General features: G+C 50.0%; 2 protein-coding genes across 4 annotated transcripts in view; one reads left to right on the top strand and one right to left on the bottom strand.

Annotated features, from left to right (window-relative positions):
- The first annotated feature begins 380 nt into the window (after positions 1–380).
- IAH1 (isoamyl acetate hydrolyzing esterase 1 (putative)) lies at positions 381–11,638 on the top strand. 3 transcript variants are annotated; one of them, XM_027556106.1, is made up of 6 exons: positions 381–494; positions 2,582–2,634; positions 7,196–7,344; positions 9,430–9,591; positions 10,195–10,316; positions 11,224–11,638. In XM_027556106.1, the coding sequence occupies exons 1-6, from the start codon at positions 414–416 to the stop codon at positions 11,404–11,406; spliced, it is 750 nt and encodes a 249-aa protein (XP_027411907.1). In that variant the 5' UTR covers positions 381–413; the 3' UTR covers positions 11,407–11,638. The 3 variants fall into 3 exon arrangements, with proteins under 3 accessions (XP_027411907.1, XP_027411909.1, XP_027411908.1); XM_027556107.1 differs by having other exon boundaries at positions 435–494; positions 2,582–2,705; XM_027556108.1 differs by lacking the exon at positions 7,196–7,344 and having other exon boundaries at positions 414–494.
- The window catches only part of ADAM17 (ADAM metallopeptidase domain 17), a 44,501-nt gene continuing 35,854 nt past the window's right edge, over positions 11,612–20,258 (bottom strand). The window contains exons 14-19 of the mRNA XM_027556105.1: positions 17,667–17,801; positions 17,408–17,538; positions 16,604–16,682; positions 15,541–15,629; positions 13,964–14,014; positions 11,612–13,515 (exon numbers count right to left, since the gene is read on the bottom strand). Coding sequence (XP_027411906.1) covers positions 13,165–13,515; positions 13,964–14,014; positions 15,541–15,629; positions 16,604–16,682; positions 17,408–17,538; positions 17,667–17,801 — 836 coding nt within the window. The 3' untranslated portion in view covers positions 11,612–13,164. The remainder of the gene's footprint in view (positions 13,516–13,963; positions 14,015–15,540; positions 15,630–16,603; positions 16,683–17,407; positions 17,539–17,666; positions 17,802–20,258) is intronic.

Genomic DNA, 20,258 nt, shown 5'->3' with positions numbered 1-20,258 from the left:
GCTGAAACTCCAATACTTTGGCCATCTCATGCGAAGAGCTGACTCATTGGAAAAGACCCTAATGCTGGGAAGGATTGGGGGCAGGAGGAGAAGGGGACGACAGAGGCTGTGATGGCTGGATGGCATCACCGACTCGATGGACATGGTTTTGGGTAGACTCTGGGAGTTGGTGATGGACAGGGAGGCCTGGCGTGCTGCGATTCATGGGGTCACAAAGAGTCGGACAGGACTGAGCGACTGAACTGAACCGAAAGACCTGCTAGCGAAGGCTTCGGACTGCGCAGGCGCCTACTCCTCCCGCCCGCCCCATCCCGGGCAGCTCGCCTCGCCCAGGTGTCCAGCCTGGCCCCGCCCCTCCGCTATCCGCCCCGCCCGGATATCCGGCGTGGCCCCGCCTCCCGGCCGTCGGCATCATGGCGCTATGCGAGGCTGTGGCGAGCGGGAGCCCTCTGGTCTGGCCTCGGGTTCTGCTTTTCGGAGACTCCATCACCCAGGTGACCGCCGCTCGGCCCCGCGTCCAGTCCGCAGGCCCCAGCTCGGCCTCTCCGCGCCCCCTGGGCCTGCGGCCCCGACCGAGAACCGCGAGCCTGGTTTCTTGGCCGATCCCTGGCTCCCGTTTCCCCCGACTGTCCCGAGGTTGCGGGGCCGCCTCCCGCCGCAGCCCGCCGCCCCCAGGCCGTTCGCCTCCGAGCCCGGCAGCGCGGGCCCCTTCGTGACACCGCGCCGGTGGCTCGTTTCTCGGCGTGGGGAGTGACGGCCTCGGGGGGCGGCGCGGCCTCGCAGTACTGGACCCGGGTCTTCTTGAGTCTTCGGGAGCCCGTTTGACGGAGGAGACCGTGTGCGGGCGCGTTCAGGGGCTCGTCCCGGCCGCGCCCTGGGGTCAAAGGGCCCGCGCTGGCTGCCCTTTCCTCTCCGCGTCATTTTTCATGGAAATCTCAACAAGCCCTGGCACGCTGTCTCCAGTCGTGTTGTCTTCCTGCTCAGTGACCCTTGTCCTTCTCCCTGAAAGGAACTTTTTTTTTAATTAATATTTTTTTTTGAAGGATAATTGCTTTATAGGATTTTGCTGTTTTCTGTCAAACCTCAACATGAATCAGCCATAGGTATACATATATCCGCTCCCTGTTGAATCTCCTTCCCCATCCCACCCCTCTAGGTTGATACAGAACCCCTGTTTGAGTTTCCTGAGCCATACAGCGAATTCTGAAAAGGGACTTTTAAACTCGCTCACAGCAGGAGCAGGGCTCTGTATCGCAGAGCTTCCCTGGGCAGGTCGCCTGCACAGGCCCCAGGGTGGGGCTGAAGCACCTTCTGCAGTTTTGTATTGCCTGGGCTCCACGCAGAAACCCTGGAACCAGTTCACCTCTGTGCTTCCTCTGATGGAACAGGTTGACCCAGAAAGAGATACCTCCAGGTGTTAGCAACCAGGGTTCTTGGCCTTTCCCTAATCAGAGTTGGTGAGAGACCAGTCAAGGAATTCAAGCAAGGCTTGGTTGGAGCTCCTGGGGCCACATGGAAGGAGTGAAAACAAGTAACATGTTCCCTTGCTTGCTCCCCAAGGTGGGGCAAACTGCTTCCTTAGATGGGGTGAGGGTAGGTGTGAGTCTTGGGGTCCTGAGGGGGGTGGCTTAGGTGGTTTGCCCAGGCTCCGAGTGTGTTGAGTGCAGGGGGCACTGGGCAGTATCTTGCTTTTGCTCGTAACACCCCACTTTTGTTCCCAGCTCTTCAGAAGTGGCAATTGGGTTTTTGGTCTCTGTATCTTGTCCATAATTGGCCCCACCTTGGCATGGATGCAGCTATTTTTAGCCCCTTAAGGTGTCTTTTTATTTTGTTGCTCCCCTCTCCAGAGGCATACACTGCAGCAAAGAGCCAGATCATCTTTTCACCCAGGATTATTTCATCTCTCATCAGAGGAAAAATAGATGTTCTTACTTCAGGGAAGGAGTGCATTTTTAAAATTACCCTCTTGTGGCTTTTGTTTCTTATTTTTCTCACATTCAGACATGACTTCTTAAACCAGTTTTATTTTTAGGCTCCTGAGGACTTTCCAGATTCCACAAGGGAATGTATATCAAAAATACTCTGAGTTCTCTAATTTCCTTATTAATTCAACTATGGTGAGATAGTGTAATGTGGATTTCATTTCCTAACTAGACAGTTGATTTTATTTCTTGTATCTCTCTTAAGTATCTTTTCTAAATAACAGTGACACTAACACAGGTCTCAGTGAGATGCAGCCGGGGACTTCGCTGGTGGTCCAGAGGTCAGGGCTCTGCACTTCCACCACAGGGGCAGTGCGAGTTCACTCCCTGGTCAGGGAACTAAGGTCCTACATGCCTCATGCTGTGGCCAAAAAACAAATAATAAAATGCAGCTGACTGGCTCAAATCCTGTGCCAGGGAAGACCCCTCACTTCTAGAGCGCTGCTGCAGTGCAGCTACGGTAATCCCTGAAATGACCTCGGAGCAAAGTGAATGGTGCAGGCCAAGAAGTCAGAGAACGCAGAGAGAACAGGAGGGGGGTTGCTGAACAGATTGTCCTGATGACATGGATAAGTGGTAATCGGCTTTTCTTTCTTCAGTTTTCTTTCCAGCAGGGTGGATGGGGAGCATCACTGGCTGACATGCTGGTCAGGTGAGAATAGTTTCTAGATTGATGCTTGAGTGCTTATTGATGGAGAAGAGAGGGAATGGTGGTGCCGAACAGTAAGTCCCTCCTCTGTTCCTCTTTTCCGCCTTTCCCAGTTGGTGTATGCAAAGGGGTGGGGGGGCGGGGGGTAGCACTCAGGTTCAGTTAAAACTTGGCCACCGCATGAAACCAAACCCTCAAAGTTGTGACAAAATGTATCAGGGGTTTGGATCCAAAACATATGGCTATTCACTATCTAAACAAGACAAGTTCTTTTTCACTTATGACCGAAATAATTAGCAAGGAAGTCAAATGAAATAATACAAAATATGTCCTGAAACTATAGTTGGATTCCTTTTTGGGTAGAGACTTTTTCCTCCCAAATTCACTTTATAAAATATAACAGAAAAGAAATATATATATAGCAGAAATAGTGGGGGTGGTGGGGGGAGAAATAATGATTTTGACATCCCATTTGCCAAAATTCATTTAAGCATATGCTAATGGAATTATTAAAAGGAAAACATGTCCCAGTTCAAGAGGTTAAGAAATATTTAGAAACATTTCCACATTAGAAACAGGAGACACCAGGATTTGTGATTGGGTTTCGGTAAGCCGATCAGCAGTTTTCTTTTCCTCCTTCAGAAGAAACAACAAGCTGGGTGTCTGCCGGCTTACATTACTTGATAGTTTTCTTCAGCAGTATAACTAACACACCAAGAAAATACATTTAACATAATTTCTGAATTTGAAGTGTTTTAAAATATCTTCATTTCTTCTTCATCTCCTAAACTAGAAATGAAAAGAACGACTTTCCAGCTTTTTCTATTTCCAAATGCTTTCTCTGTTTAAATTGACTTAATCTAAAAGCCCAAAAGTGTCGTTTCATTCCTGTTTTCTCTCCTGTAAGAAGGGTAGGAGGTTCTAATAGCTAACTTTATTGAGTGCTCACCAGGTGCCAAGAGAGGTTAAAACACTTCATGTTTATTGTCTCATTGAATCTTTACAGCTACCGGTAGCACAACTGGGGAGTCCCGCCATCCATTATAGCTGAGAAAACTAGGGTGGAGAGAGGTGGGTGAGGTTGCCCAACAGCAAGTGTCAGGTGGCCTTGGCCTTGAGCCCAGGCTCCTCCCCTCTGTGGACGAGAGGGACCCTGCTCTCCTGTTGGAGGGTGAGTGAGCTACTGCGTGCTGCGCAGTCAAGTACCGGGCTCATAAGAAGTGCTCAGCAAACGCTAGCTTTTGTTTTTAGTAGTTCAGTACCTGTTTAATTGATCGATTAACCTTTCCTGATCAAATAGAAGATACTGAAAAGCAGAATATTCCAATTGTCTGAAACTCCAGAAATGTCTCACCAATAACTGTTTTCTGAATCGTTTTAGTACTAAAATCTGGTCAGAACTGTTTGTTTACAGGTGTGATTGCTAAGTGAGTGAGTGAAAGTCTCACCAATAACTGTTTTCTGAATCGTTTTAGTACTAAAATCTGGTCAGAACTGTTTGTTTACAGGTGTGATTGCTAAGTGAGTGAGTGAAAGTCTCTCAGTCGTGTCTGACTTTTTGTGACCCCATGGACTGTATAGTCCTGGAATTCTCCAGGCCGGAATACTGGAGTGGGTAGCCTTTCCCTTCTCCAGGGGATCTTCTCAACCCAGGGATCAAACCCAGGTCTCCCACATTGCAGGCAGATTCTTTACAGCTGACCCACAAGGGAAGCCCAAGAATACTGGAGGGGTATCCTATACTTTCTCCAGGGTATCTTCCCAACCCGGAATCAAACCAGGGTTTTCTGCATTGCAGGCGGACTTCCCTCGTGGCTCAGACGATAAAGCATCTGCCTACAATGCAGATGACCCGGATTCGATCCCTGAGTTGGGAAGATTCCCTGGAGAAGGAAATGGCAACCCAGTCCAATACTCTTGCCTGAAAAATCCCATGGACAGAGGAACCTGGTAGGCTACAGTCCATAGGGTCGCAAAGAGTTGGACACGACTGAGCGAATTCACTTTCACTTTTCTTTACCAAGTGAGCTATGAGGGAAGCTTGTGATTGCAAAAGACCATTTAATTAGAAGCTAGTTAATTTTCAGAACTGAGAGTAATTGTAGGGAATTCCCTGCTGCCTAGGACCCAGATTCAATCCCTGGTCAGGGAGCAAAGATCCCACAAAGCCACACAGCCAATAAAGAAAATTATGTGTATTTCTTAAAGATGAAGTTGTAGACCATGTATGGATATGTCACATTTTAAAAGCATCTTGTGACAGAACAAAACTGAGCGGCTGTGGCTGACCCACAGGGAGGCCTCCGTGGGCTGAGATCTCCCTGACTGGGGCTCTGTCCACAGAGCCTGCCTCCCCGTCCCCTGGGCTCTCTGACCTCAACCAAGGCCACTAGAACCTGTCATGAACCAAAATGCCATGTGGAACAGAGACTAAAAGCTCGGCAGCAGGGGTTCCTCACGTGGGCACCCTGAGCCCACCTTCTCCCAACGGGCAGGTCCCCGGAGCAGCACACCCAGCATCAGAGGCACTGTCTGCTTCACGCTGCGGTCCCGTGCCCTCCCTCTGTGATGCTCCTTTCTGTCCCACTGACATCTGCCCTTTGGAAGGACACGTTCTGTCTTTAGCCATGTGAACACTTGGTGTGAATGTTTTTTGCAGACCTAAGCCTGGAATTGATTTGATTCAGTTAAAACACTGAATTAACTTACCTAACTTACTTACCTTACTAAGAATCACCTTACTGTAACTGCCCTTCTGTACTTCCTGGATGAGCATGCGTGTGCACTGTTGCACCGGACTCTGCGGCCCCATGGACTGTAGCCCACCAGGCTCCTCTGTCCATGGGATTCTCCAGGCAGGAATACTGGAGTGGGTTGCTGTTCCTTTCTCCAGAGGATCTTCCCAACCCAGGGATCCAATCCGAGTCTCCTGTAGCAGTCTGCCATGTGCCCCCTACCTGCATGGAGAGCAATACACTTAAGAAATGGAGTCCCATAGGGAATCCCGAAATTTTAGCTTTAAGTAAAATCTTTGTATATTCAGTACAAAAGCATTTTAACAATTCTTAAATCTACTTAAATGCTTTTGATATTTATTGATAAATATTAAGTTTGAATAATTCTTTTAGCCTCTGAACTTAAATTCCTATTGTTAGCCAAGAATTTATGTGAAAACCTTTCTTAATTTTCCAGTTTCTTTAGCCATTTGAATAACGTGGGCACTACTGATTGTGTTAGTCAATCCAGAGAAACTTGGATACTCTTCCCCTTTCAGACAGGAACTGTAACAGTTTCAACCCTGGGCCTCACTAGCAGTTTTTTCCTGGTTCCCAGCCTTATTATAATGATTTTTTTTTTTTTAATCTGTAGTGGCTGGCATTTATTGAGCTCCTTATATAGATCTGGCCACTGTATTACTTTTAATCATCAGGTAACCTAGCAGATGAGGTACTAGTGTTCACCTCTCAGTGGTGGGGAGACAAGCTCAGGGAAATTGAGCGGCCAAGGCCCTTGCTGGTCGAGGGCGGCGAGGTCCAGCCACTGGCTGCTGTGACCGCAGCCCTCACTGTGCTGCTGCCACACCACGCGGGCGGGGGCAGCTCTGCTTGTTTTTTAAGTGCGGCAGGGACTTAACCGCTGGATGATGTAAGACAGACTTAGCGGATTCTAGAGTGCTCCACTGTCAAGTGTTCTAAGTGGAGGCGTTAGAACGGCTAGTCAGTTTTTTGTAATCCGTATACGCTAAGAACACAAGACTCAGAAGTAAACGTTCCTGAATTTCTGTCGTCACTCCGAAGACTCACAGATGCTGAGCTATCAGAGCAGAGGCCCTCCTCCTCTCTCGGGCCTTTGGTGCCCCAGCTTCTCTGCTTAGTTGCTTACATGTAAGAATTTGAACCAGACAACAAAACTAACCACGTCAGTTTGCTAAGCATAAACTGAACTCTGAGATTCACTGGGGAAAAAAGTGTTTTAATGGGTAACTTAAAACATCTACAAACCTACCAAAGATCATAGCTACTCAGTGTTAGATCCATTTCCATGGTTTGTGTTTTCAGCATTCCATACAGTACTGTGAATCAAGTCATATAGTTTTAAAGAGGAATAAAATGCCTGTTAGAACTGGTTTAAACTGAAACACAACTAATCTACTGAATCAAAACATGGGGTGATAGTGGTGGCAGTGTCGTTGACGACCTGAACGAATGCCCCCACTGTGGGTGCTGTAGACAGCGGGGGACACACGGGCAGTCTCTGCCTTCTGCTCCTTTTAAAGCAGCCCACCAACCAGGCATGGCACCAGCGAGTCTGCACAGCCCCTTCTTCTTCACAACCTCTGTCACGGAGGCCTGGGCAGACTTCCCTGGGTCTCAGAACCAGGAAGGAGTCCGACATGCCTCAGCCCGGCCCTGCCACATCCACACGGTGAAGCCCGGGCAGTCAGCCGCCGGGCACTGCCTGCCTCCTCACAGACACACCCCCTCCCTCACCAAAGTGTGGCTGCAGGGGGCCGAAAACAGTTCTCTGCCCACAATTCACCTTTAACTTTTTTTTTTCATTTTAGAAAATGTGATGTCCTGAATCGTGGATTTTCAGGTTACAACACCAGATGGGCCAAAATTATCCTCCCCAGACTCGTCAGGAAGGGGAGCGGGCTGGACAGCCCAGTGGCTGTCACGATTTTCTTTGGCGCCAATGACAGTGCGCTCAAAGGTACAGGCACTTGTGTTTCCCTAGGCCATCTGTCACTGTTTTCTGTTAAAGCCAACTTAAGTTTCTACACTCTTTTCAAATGTTTTCGTTATCTCCCAGGAGGTAGTTTTGCCAAACTTAAAATAGGTTCCCCTTTTACTTCCACTCATTTCTTCTGTCTTTAATGTCAGTCAGTTTTACTCCCGACCTCGCAGAGGCCTGGGTCCTCAGCAGACCTGCAGCTTCTGGAGTTTAATGGTTTTGGAGTCCATCTGTGCTGCGCTCGGTTCCTGAGCGCTCGCTTTAGCTGATGCAGTTGGCAGGAGAGAGCCAGCTGTACACGTCGCGGTGCGACTCACACTGACCCCCGGAGAAAGTACCGCTCTGGGCAGCGGCACCCTGACCAGGCTTGAGTCCCAGGCCACGGGAAACAGGTCCGAACAGGAGACGTGTCTCCGTATTTTTGGAAGAACTGTTTCCGTGACTGGAGGCACAGCTGGCGAGCGCAAGCCCCTTTTCCTTCCCTGCTCGTGAAAGGAGGGCCCTCTGATTGGAGTAACTGAGAGGAGCAGCGGCTTCCAGAGGCTTCTCCGGTGCCCCTCCCCTCTCCGCAGCGCAGGCGGGGCCCTCAGGTGAGGCTGAGAGCAGGGAGGAGGCAGCTCCCAACTGTGACAAAGGCGCCTTGTGCCTGTGAGGTTATAAACAACGAGTGTTGGTAGAGACTAGAAGTGCTCTCCATGAGACAGAAATTTCCCAAAGAAGCAATTTCTTTCACTTCAGGACAAGGAAAAACAAGTATGAAAACAATGGAGGAAATTGCGATTTATGAAATAGCCTATGTCAAAAAAAAGAAAATGACACTTTAAGGAAAGTTTTGCAAAAGCATGACAACAGAAGGTTAATGTTTTTAATGTAGAAATCAATCAGAAAAATACTCCAATTTTAAAAAATGGGCAGAGGCAGAACAGATGGATCACAGCAGGAGAACTGTAATAGCCAGTACATGTTCAGAAATGTGTAACGCCTTCCGTCACGCACAAAGGGAAAACTGAATATTGACTCTCACATCAGTGCGTTTAAGCAGCATTACTACAGCTGCCAAGTGTGGAGAACAGGTGCTCTTACAGGAGTGGAGGAGGGGCTGGGACAGGGAGGACTTGAAATCTTTCCGGAAAGCTGCCATCCAGACCCCCCTCATCTAGAAACCTGGCCAGCCAGGTCCATGTGCAGAGACGTCTCTGCTGTGTTATTTACAACAAAACGTTGGCGTGCTACACAGTAAGGAAGCAGAAGCGTTCACTGTGGTCACCCTACAACCAGGCACCAGGTTTCTGAGGACTCCTTGTGAACACAGACACGCTTATAATGTATGTTTAAAAAAACACAGCATGGTCATTTATCTTTAGTGTGATGCCTCTTCTTTTGTGAAGTATACATTTCAGCTTGGCAAGGACTGGAAAGAAGTACAGCCAAGTGCCAGCAGTGGTTCTCTGGGTAGTAGGATCATGAGTACTTTGACTTTCCTCCTGAATTACACTTTTGTGGGGTTTACAAAAAGCCTGCAGCGAGCCTGTGTGAGCCTGTCTAGAAGGAAACCTTTGCAGTGATGACAGCTGTGCTTAGCTTATTACTGAGAGCTTCCTTCCCGGCAGGCACCTTGCTCTCAGTGCCTGGCACACTTGGCTGATGTAATTTCACAGCAAGACCCTGCTGTCACCCCCATTTACCAGCAGGAAACCAGCAGGAGGGGCAGAAAGGTGGATCATTTGTCCAAGGGCACAAGGCCAGCCAGTGACAAAGCCAGGCTAGAACCTGGGCAGGCTCCCTCCACAGCTCGGGCCTCCTTTACAAATCCAACCTTTTGGGTTCATGACCACAGGACAGAAAAGCAGGAGAGGCAAGCGCACTTACAAGGCTCCAAGCCATTTTATGAAGTCCATTTTATGAAGAACCCTGTGCTGGAACTCTCCCCACTTCCCCGCCCTTGGTGCCACACATTTCCCCAGCAACGTCAGGATTGGGGCCCACCTATGAACATGCATCAGCCTGACCTGTCACCCCTTAAAAAAGCTTTGGGGCTGAAGTGTCTGCCTCCCTCCCGAACAGACGAGAACCCCAAGCAGCACGTGCCCCTGGAGGAGTTCGTGGCCAACCTGAGGAGCATGGTGCGGTACCTGCGGTCCGTGGACGTGCCCGAGGGCAGGCTCATCCTCATCACACCGCCCCCGCTCTGCGAGGCCGCGTGGGCGCAGGAGTGCCTCCAGCAAGGTGAGTGTGGGCTCCCGGACGCAGGGCTGCATCCTCGGGTCAACTCCCTGTCTCCGCTTTCCGTCAACAGAGGTCACAGAAGAGCTCCCATCGTGTCTCCTGTTGACAGAAAGCGTGTAGGGGCCAGCCCTTTGCAGAGAAACTGACTGAGCACTGTGGTCCCTTGCAGCCCTTACCGCTTCTGGTTCAAAGTCAGATGGGTGGCTGTTCCCCCGTCCGGCACCGGCCTCTCATTGCATACGCCAGTTGAGGCATCCGGACCCCGCAGTCTTCCCCACCACACCCTGCCCGCGCCGGCCCCCAGCCCGACTCCATCCACCTCCGGCCAGGGCTCTAGCCAGGCCACTCAGCTCCCCCGGCCCCTATCTGTCCAGTGTCCCCTAAACGCCCTTCATGGTTCCATTGGCCTTGGTCCCATGCTGGGGAGCAGGACACGCGTGACCTGCGAGGCCCGTCCTGTGTCCCGAGCCCCATGGCAGGCCAGTTCGGGTCCGTCAGCAGGTACCCATTCACCTGTGCTGAGAAGCCCTCCAGGTAGTAGGGCTTGCACAGAGGCCAGCACCTGGGTCTGTTGGTTGCACCTGGATTTTCTTTTTTCAACAGGCTGCAAGTTAAACCGCCTGAACTCGGTTGTTGGTGAATATGCCAGGGCCTGTTTACAGGTAGCCCAGGACTGCGGGGCTGACGCACTCGACCTGTGGACCCTGATGCAGAAGGACGGTCAGGTACAGTGGTGTGCACGGTCCTGGGGGGACCCGGTGCAGAGGGTTGGATGGGTGGTCCTCTCCCCTGCTGAGACGGGAGTGGACGCGGGGTGGGGGACCTGGAGAGGCTCCGGGAGAGCCTGCAGTCGCAGCGCCCCTGGCTTGGCCATGTTCTCTCCCTGCATGCAGCAGCTGGCATCATGCTCTGGGAAGCCCTCTGACAGGAGTTGGCACACAGTGAAACAGATGAGCAGTAAATGGTCGATGGCGTGGGAAAGTACTGCTGCTAGAGAAAGGGGCTGGCGGCTCTCAGCGTGTCACGTCCGAAAAAACTTCCCAGGGGTCTAGAGCTGGGAAGGTCTTCCTTGGCGGTCACCTGCTCGGACGTCAGCAGAGCAGAGGAAACTAAGGCCCAGGAGCGGTGCAGCCTGCGAGTCCTGAGCCAGCTCCCGATTCTGCTGGGCGGGGTGGGGCGGGGCTCGGCTCGAGCAGAGGAGAAAGGGCTCCCACGGTCAGTGTTGTTGAGACCGGGGCCGCGGGGGTCTGGACTCTTGGCTGGACGGTACAAATTCTTTTTACCTAATCGTGCACCTATCAATGTAATACCCAGACTAAGAGTCAGGACAGCTCAGGACCCAGTGTGTCAAGCTGTTTCTCACGCGTTTCACTTTGTTGATCACAGTCGAGTGCTGTATTCACTCACTGATTCTCTTCTTCCATCTGCCGAGCTGGAAGGACGCATCAGCTCAGGCGCTTTCTGATGCTGTGAGCGTGGGGCGCTCCGTGTGTCCTCCACAGACGGTCAGGGCCTCCGCAGAGGACAGGGGGCGTGGGACGAGCTAGGGCAGCTCCAGAGGGCCACCGGGCAGGCTGGGGACCCGCCGGCAGACCAGCACACGCCTTTAACCGGGTTCTCTCCCCCTCACAGGACTTTTCCTCCTATCTGTCAGACGGACTACATTTATCACCAAAAGGAAACGAGTTTGTATTCTCCCATCTCTGGCCTTTGATAGAGAAGAAAGTCTCCTCCCTGCCTTTTCTGCTCCCCTACTGGCGAGACATAGCAGAACAAAGACCAGAACTGAGTCTCCTGGGAGATGGGGACCACTAGTCACTGAGAACCAGGTCCTGCTGTCTCTCTACAGAACCTGAAGTCACTGGTGCACAAAGACCCCAAGATAAGTGGTCGAAGAATTTTTTTTTAAATGTTTTAAGTCTTTTGCTCATGACTCTGGAACAAAAAGTACTGTCTGCCCCCAAGATGAATAAAATCATTAGAATTTTCTTAGGACAGCTTTGTACCTAGGTACATCATGTTTTGATAATAAATATTTATTGATTGATGCAGGTGTCATCTGTGCCCCAACTACAAAATATGCCCAGAGCAGCTTGTTAATAAGTGTAAAAAAAAGGTAAAGACAGTTTTGTTTCTTAAAAAGTCACAATTTTATAAAAAATGGTTTCCTTACATTCACTCATACGTACACCCACACACCCCACTCACCTTCTATCCAACTGCAGAAGTGTAACTACAATGTGAGAATATCATGACTAGAGACAGCAAATACCATAAGGTACAGGTTCAAGTATTAGTGTAACAGGTATCTGCGTAACAAATGTCCTTAGAAAAAAAGATGATTTGTCACAGGTTTGGATGATTGCCCTCAAAGCTTAAGTTATCTCAGTTAAAATGTGTTGGCTGGTGAGCACAATTCAGAACTTAGCAGGGGAAAAAAGCTTTTAAAGCAGATCAGAATTCAACCTGATGGTTTTTATCCTTCACATAGTAAACACAGACGTTACTGAAGCACTAGATCAAGAATGAACACAGGTGAATACCAAGGGTTCTTAGAAGTCAGTTGTGTGGGGAGAAAGCCCCAGGCCAGCACATCACACCCTGTTCCTTTGGCAAGAACCATCTCACACAGCCTCTTGGCCACTAGTGTTTGAGCAGAGGCGACCATACCCTTATTCTGAAGTAGTTCAGGTTTTCTAAATGGCAAATGTTTTAAGAGCATGGTAAGAGTGCTGACACGTGAAGATACTTACAAAACACAGAAAAACTGCCCAGCTCACGAGGCTCCAAAAACCGTTGGCAGGATTTTGTAGATTCATTTGGCTATAATTTGTAACCTTCACTATAAGCTGCTGCTAAGTCACTTCAGTCGTGTCCGACTCTGTGCGACCCCATAGATGGCAGCCCACCAGGCTCCCCCATCCCTGGGATTCATTGTTTTAATTCTAGAAATTAGAAATTCTAACAATTTAGAATTAAGAAACATTAACCTATTTCTTAGTGTAATTCCCTTCTTCTGTTACAAGTTCTAGGTATTACCTAGAACCACCTAGAAACAGAACCCACATTTTGGAGATAATGTATAACTTGTTGCTTTTATCTCCCTTTGTCTTGAAGGCAAAAAGTAAATCTGTGTCTGGTTACCCTCACACAAAACCACTACATGCCTATGTTCACTAGGTCATTACAGTGTATTTAAAAAAGAATCTGATCATCTCCCTAATCAGTGCTGTTCTCAATGTAAAAAGTTAATTTACAAAAACGTAAATATTCATAACCTAATCCAGCCATAGTTTCTGCTTTTGCACCACAGGTTGAAGGATACTTTAAAGATCAAAAAAACTGAAACCTGAAAGCCTCAAAATAAGCCAGATTCACCTTACCTCTTCAAAGGAAAAGGGCCTGACCACACCAGTATTATGTATGCAAAGGAAGTCCAAACACATGACCAGCATCTGCTGTGAAGTCACTTCCTTATTTCTCCCAAATCTTCACCAAAAATATGCAGTGATTTGGGGTCAAATCCCTAAAAAATACTCTGTCCAGGAAGTCAGCCCGGTATGCGGCTGGGGACTAGCACTCGGTCTCCTTGCTGTCCACGCGGTTCTGACGCTGCAGCTTGAAGGACGAGGCCTTTTCACTTCTGGTGACTGGATGGTCTGTAAGGTCCTCGAATGACTTGGCAGCTGCACTGCTATTTGGGAAGGGATCCTTCTCAAAGCCATCCTCATCGGCATGTGAGTCCGTGCTCGGGTCCTCCTGGATGGTGTCCATCCGCTGGTGGTCCAGCTTCGGGGCCAGGGGCGCAGAGGGCGCGGGGGGCATCACGGGGGTGGTCTGCAGGCGACCAGGGGTCTGGGGCGCAGGAAAGGGCTTGATGATGCGCACCGAGGCCGAGTCCATGCTGCTCAGCATCTCGACGTTCTGGAGAGACATGGAGCAGGGGGTGAGCCCCACCAGACGGCCGCACCCATCAGCACCCTGATCCCCACCCACCTGAGGAAAGCACCCTCAGAAGCAATTAAACAGCTTCCAAGTGTCCTGACAACCCGTATGTGAAGACCCAAGAGAGTCAGAAGAACCCTTGTCAAGATCCTAAGACAGGAAAAGCTCTCCAAACGTGAAAATGAAGTCAGCGCCGAACAGCCAACTACTCAGGGCAGCAGGGAGGGCAGAGTGGGGCTCCTCTGTAGTGTCAGTCTCCATCCAAGTGACTGACTAAAAGATCACCGTCAAGAGGTTCCCTTTCACATCCTGCCTGCCAGAAGACGGCCCTCCAGCCGAAGAAGGCGCAGCTGGGGGAGGCCAGTGAAGGTGTCTGCTCAGCAGGCCTCCAAACACAACCGAAAATCCTTTTTTGTGAGATACTTACACTGGGGTGGAACAGAGACAGAGACTCAAACTGCTTATCCAGTTTCTTATCCTAGAAAGACAAGAAGAGCGGGGTCATTCTTACAACCTGCTCAGTAGAGGCTCCGTCCTCCTAAGCCCCTCCTAATAGTAACTAGTGAAGAGCTAGCTTAGAACTTGAGCTGTAGGAAGAGGGAGCAGGTCCAGCAGATGAGAATGTGAGTTCTACTCAAGGTTGAGGGGTTCTGCCACAAGTGTTTCTCTTACACTTGAAGAAGTATGTTTTTTGGCATTAACTGCAGAAAGAGGCAAGGTTTAAGTGCTGTTTTTCTGAGAGACTTGCTCCACACCCTGGGCAGGAACAACCAGGGCACCTCCATGCAGGCTCAGCACTCAGAGACAAGGCTGACCCTAAGGGCAGCCCTAGGAGGTGGAGGGGCACTGCCTGTGGCCTCACTTGGCACTGACCTCAAAGTGCCCCAGACCCCCCAGCCTCAGTACTCTTCTCAGCGTGTCCTGAGTTTCTGTGGCCCAAACTCTGAGAGGACCTAGGCCTCAAGTCCCGAACTGGCCCTCAAGTCATACTCTGAAAGGCTGGACACACAGTCCCCCCTCCACCCTGCTCCCTGTCTGGGGCTGACTAGTGACAGGTGACCACAAGCGAGGCAGGAGGCCGAGCCCCGGCCTGACTGCCCTGACCGTCTTCTGTGCTTGGAAACCAGCCACCACCCGCCCTCCTGTCGGCAGCTCTACTCAGAAATCAAAGGTCAGGCCTCCATAGTGGATGGCAGTGTTGCTGTGTGTCAGAGCTTCAGCTCTTTTAACAGAGCAGGGCTTGAGCAGAGGTTTCCTCAGGCCCACCAGGCTCATCAACCGGAGGAAGAACCGTCACGAGACAGCGCGCAAGGGAAGGCGGCCAGGGCCACGGAGACCTGAGAGTTCCCTACACCGCACCCTCCCATGTGCTCACGGGAGGCACCCTGTCAGGGCTTTCAGAGCAAAGGCCTGAAAGCCTGGGTCTGAGTGCCTCGTCTCTGCACAGCAGACAGATCTTCACTTTCCCACAGAAGCAAGGAGATTGGATTTATAAGAAAACTTATAAAGTACTGGAGCTTCTCAGAGTGCAACCAAGCTTGTTAGCTGTTACTCGTCTTGAACAATCAAAATGACTGCTCGGTGTCCTCACAGGGAAGGATTCGAACACCCCAAACGGTGCTGCCGGGACCCTGGACAAGACGGGGCAGCGTCTCTGGACGGCTGCTGGCTGCCATCTGCGCTGTGACAACAGCCTGAAAATGCTCATGCCGCAGCTTCACTCAGAAGTCCTAGACAAGTCCAGCTAAACAGTCTCTGGTGCTTAGAAAGAATGAAATTCCTCAGAAATTACACACGAGAACAAAACAGCCACACACAAAAAATACCATTTTTTAGAATTTAGTCTTTTAACAAGATACACTTTCCTGGGGGTAACACCAAAAATGTCATTAGAAACAGGTCAGAGTTTTCTGAGAATAAATTTTATCTTTTCAAAACAGCCCTATGGTTGGAGGTGCTCAAGTTTAACAAAATGTTTCAATTACTTAAAAACTGGTGACTCACCACACAATGGACCAGAATGCTGAAAGGAATCCAGAATATCAAGGAGAAAACCAGGACGGAACCGACGATGTTGTCTGCTAGAAACTTCCCTGTGAACAGTTCCAAACAATGAATGTCCTGAGCAAGGACTCAGAAGTCGAAAAGCAGCCTTCTTAGAGTATCATCAGGTGTCGGGGCACAGACTGCCGGCGGGGTACCGCGACGTGGCTGGCATTGACAGGCAGGAACCATGCCACCCACGCGAGACCCGAGCACCTACCCACTCACGGGCACTCTCCCCAGAAAGGCCCAACGCACTTGTGGAGGACACGTCACATCACAGGGCGGCCCACCGGTCCCCAGAGGGACGCCGCAAGGGGCTCCTGCTGGAGGAGGCTCCTACTAGGAACGATGCTCGCCAAGACAGCGCTGCTGCTGTCTGGGCACTGTGGTGGTTTCTGGGATGAAACTCAAGTATGCACCCTAGAGGACACAGCGTGCATCCTCACTTCTGGAAAATCTGAGGCCCACTTGTACATGAATGATTCTCACACCACGCAGGAGTCTGGCAGTCTACAGCTTGCAGTCTACCATCTGATGCACGCTTATGCTGTCAAGAGTTCATTTCCAGTAAAGCAGTCTGTACTTTCTCTTCCCTTGTCTGAAAATCTGTGTGTCCATGCTATACAGGTGCAGACCTGTAAGGCCATTTTCTTTTTTAGCCAACAAAGTCATTTCAGAACGTAAGTGGTGACTACTTCCATCCTCTGTTGAAAGACTGTTAATCGCTCAGTTGCGTCTGACTCTTTGTGAACCCAGGGACTGTAGCCCACCAGACTGCCCTATCCATGGGATGCTCCAGGCAAGAATACTGGAGTGGGTTGCCATTTCCTTCTCCAGGGGATCTTCCCAACCCAGGGATCGAACCTGGGTCTCCTGCATCGCAGGAGGATTCTTTACTCACTAAGCCACCAGGGAAGCCCATTGCAGGATTCGGGCATATCAGTCTGAAACCACACTTTCTAACGTTGTCAGGGAAGTCAGCTCAGTTCTAAGCAGCCTCCCACCCAGGGAAACCACGTACCGAAAGTATTGATGCTCAGCTTGTCAATGAACTCCCAGAAACGCTCGATGACATCCTGCACTCGCTTTTCACATTTGCCCTGAAAACAAAAAACGTCAGGTGTTATTTCAAGGGCCATGCATTTAGAAGGAACGTGGCTTCCTTCATGTTAAAACACATAACTAACGTGAAAAGGGATCCACTGAAACCAAACAGCCCAAGAGACCCACCTGTGACACACTGAAATAGGGACCTAAAGTCCATTTTTATAAGTGAATTTAGAGTCACAAGACACACACACACACACACACACACAACCGGACAGCCTGCAGAAGCCTCCCAAGCCCCTAGCAACCCTCTTCTGTGAGTGTGCCGGCATAGTCGTGTTTCTGTGAGGGGCACGAGGATCTGACGAAGGCCGCCGACACATCATTCCTACCTACTCTGTACCCATTTCAAGGTCAGAGCCCACAGTTCTGCAGCATGAGTTTTACAATTAGCCTAGAAAACCAAGTAAGTGGGAAGTGAAGTCGTGTCCAACTCTTTGCAACCCCATGCACTATAGCCTACCAGGCTCCTCTGTCCATGGGATTTTCCAGGCAAGAGTATGTAAGTGGGACTCACTGCCTGCAAGCAGCCAGCTTTAGCATGAAGCCCCCAGGGCCTGTGCAGTCTCCTGGAACACCCACGGAACCTGCCTGGACTCTCACATGAAGACAGTGGTCAGACGTGGCACCGTCTGTGTTCTGATTTCCTTCCATTTGCAAAGCCAAGCATTTACAAACAAAAACTTCACATGAATAAACACTGTACGTAAATACTCACATTCGTATCACAGAAGCCTACTGTACAGGGCTTGCCCTTCCTCAAAAACAAGTTCTTCTGTTCGGCGTTGACGTAAGGCACGCAGCGGCCCGAGGGGTCCCTGCAGCACACCTTGCACGAGTTGTCGGTTTCTGAAACGGAGCAGAGCCTCACATACACACGGCCCTCTGCTGCCCTGACCCTGCTGGGCCCCCAAGGGCGGGGTCGGGCTGGCAGGCAAGGGCCACCTCCGCCCCTCCTGCCTTGGACACGCACTCACCATTACACGCACAGGACTCCAGCCTCTGCTCGCGTTCGCAGAAGGGCACGCACTTGCCGTCCTTACACTTGCCGAGATCCAGGCACACGGTGTCATCGGCTGCGTTTCCGGGAGGTGGGCACTCGCTGCTGTTACCTGCAGTGCGGGGCACACGGTCACCGTGAGTCACCCGGACCTGCTCCATCGGGAGCTGGGGAGCACCGTGCCGAGCACTACGCTGCCCAGTGTCCGCTCAGCCCTGCGGCCTTGCCTCCATCAGGACCTACTCGTTCCAGGTATCCTGCTTTTTTACCTCTTCATAGTGAAACAAAACGTGCTTATGAAAGAATGTGTATGTAAAACAGATCCTACTGCTGCCACTAACAAAAGACGCCTGTGAGCCCTGACTTGACTGCACCCTCCCCCAGCGGGCCTCCTGCCCAGAGCCCTCCCCGGCCCACACGCCCACCCTTCTTCACCTTCTTCCATTCCTCTCACCTCAGAACCTTAACGCACGCTGCTCAGCCCCCAGAGGATTCTTGTCTCCCTCTTTCAGGAGGCCAGGCTGGCCTTCCTCACCCTTTACATTTTCTCTCAAGTATCTCCTCCCCCAGATGACCTGAGAACCACACCTCCACTGGAGGCCCCTCACCCCATCAGGCCCCATCACTGCATGCCTCTCCCCGCCTACAGCACCTCTTGCAGTGTGCATCCATCTGATTATCTGTGAGGCCCCATCACTGCACGCTGCCTATCCCCCCACAGCACCTCTTGCAATGTGCATCCATCTGATTATCTGTGAGGCCCCATCACTGCACGCTGCCTATCCCCCCACAGCACCTCTTCCAGTGTGCATCTATCTGATTATCTGTGGTTCTTTTCTGTTTCTGACCACCAGACTGGTAAGCTCTATGAGATCAAAAACCAAATCTATTAATGAATCAATGTATGTCCAGTCCTGTCACACTGTAGGTAAACCACAGATATGTCTTGAAAGAATCAATGATTCTTAAGGACAAAGAAAAGCCACCCAAAAATGTTAAATTCAGGAGAATAGGTGAAACAAGTGACTCATTCTGGAAAATGAGAAACACAAGCAGTTAAAAGTCCACACTAAAAGAGAAGACAAAAATGACTGTATGAAGACACCATAGGCCTGGCCTTTCAAGTGAGAAATGAAAGTTAAAGTCATTCAGTCGTGTCCAACTCTTTGCGACCCCATGGGCTATACAGTCTATGGAATTCTCCAGGCCAGAGTACTGGAGTCGGTAGCCTTTCTTCCCTTCTCCAGGGGATCTTCCCAACCCAGGGATCGAACCCAGGTCTCCCACATTGCAGGCAGATTCTTTACCAGCTGAGCCACCAGGGAAAGCCCCCAAGTGAATCAAAAGAATTCAGACTTAAAGGTCTGTGAACTTAAAGGACTCTGCCCTTTTCCCCACAGAAGCAGACTTTCATTAACTACCTAACACAGATGACACACTTAGGCTGTTAACCTTTGCCTCTGATTTTATAAAAATGTGTCACGTGTGCTGGGCATTCAGAGTGTCAACAAGACTGTCTTACAGACAACTCACCCCCACTGAAAGCAAGCTCTGGAAAAAGGACAGCAAGTTCAGTGCAGGTTTATACTCTGAACTGTCACCACATTTATGCTGCTTCATGCTGCTCTCAGGAGATCCAAAAAAAAAAAAAAAGCTTTTGCTGAACATCTGCTCTTAAAAGATTAAAATCAGAGCATGAAGATGCACAGGAAAATAATTAAGAACACAGCATCACCTATTCAGCACAGTCCTCTGCGTGGAGCAGGCACCAGGGTCCCCCAGGGGATGCTGTGACAGAGCACTGGGCTCTGTCCACAGAGTGGCTGGTGCAGGAGGCCCAGGGAGGGGCCGGAGCATTTCTAACAGGAGCCCAGGTGATGCTGCTGCTACTTCATATAAATACCACTGGAACAAAAGTCTCTTTGATAAGGAAATCTTTTCTGAAACTGTTTTACACGTATTTAAAAAGAAAGCACCTTCCTGAAACTGTTTGGTTATTACAGTAAAGACTAACACTGAGCACAGCCAGAAAGTGTTTTTTAAAGGTTGACTGAGATATCCAGGCTCCTGATATGTGACAAACTAATGTGATATTGACAGATGGCAGAATGTTTAAATCATGAGTAACATAAAATGCACATTTAAAAGCTGAAGGAAGAATCGAAGTGAGATAAAACTTCACATCCACTAGGATGTCTGTGATCAGAAACACGGGGGAATTCCCTGGCAGCCCAATGGTCAAGACCGTGCTTTCCACTGCAGGGGGCACGGGTTTGATCCCTGGTCGGGAAACTAAGAACTTGCATGCTGTGCAGAGTGGCCAAAAAAATAAGACAAATAATAACAAGCACTGGTGGGGATTTGTAGAAATTGGAACCTTCACACATGCTGGTGGGAATGTAAAATGGTGCAGTCACTTTGGAAAAATACCTGGTAGTTCTTCAAAGGATTAAACAGATGTGCCACAGGACCCAGCAATTCTACAACTGGATACACACACACACAGACACAAGAGAAATAAAAAGCTAAGTCTACACAAAAACTTACACACAAATCTGCATAGTAGCAT

This window comes from Bos indicus x Bos taurus, chromosome 11 (assembly GCF_003369695.1).
Source record: "Bos indicus x Bos taurus breed Angus x Brahman F1 hybrid chromosome 11, Bos_hybrid_MaternalHap_v2.0, whole genome shotgun sequence".
In the NCBI taxonomy this organism is placed as follows: Eukaryota; Metazoa; Chordata; class Mammalia; order Artiodactyla; family Bovidae; genus Bos; species Bos indicus x Bos taurus.
This window is presented reverse-complemented; position numbering and strand designations above follow the sequence as displayed.

Bases quoted from the DNA above. Each gene is read 5' to 3' on its own strand.
- IAH1 (XM_027556106.1), top strand. From the start codon at position 414: ATGGCGCTATGCGAGGCTGTGGCGAGCGGGAGCCCTCTGGTCTGGCCT. The intron at 2,635-7,195 runs GTGAGAATAGTT...TTTTCATTTTAG, and splicing joins CTGGCTGACATGCTGGTCAG to AAAATGTGATGTCCTGAATC. The intron at 7,345-9,429 runs GTACAGGCACTT...CCTCCCGAACAG, and splicing joins CAATGACAGTGCGCTCAAAG to ACGAGAACCCCAAGCAGCAC.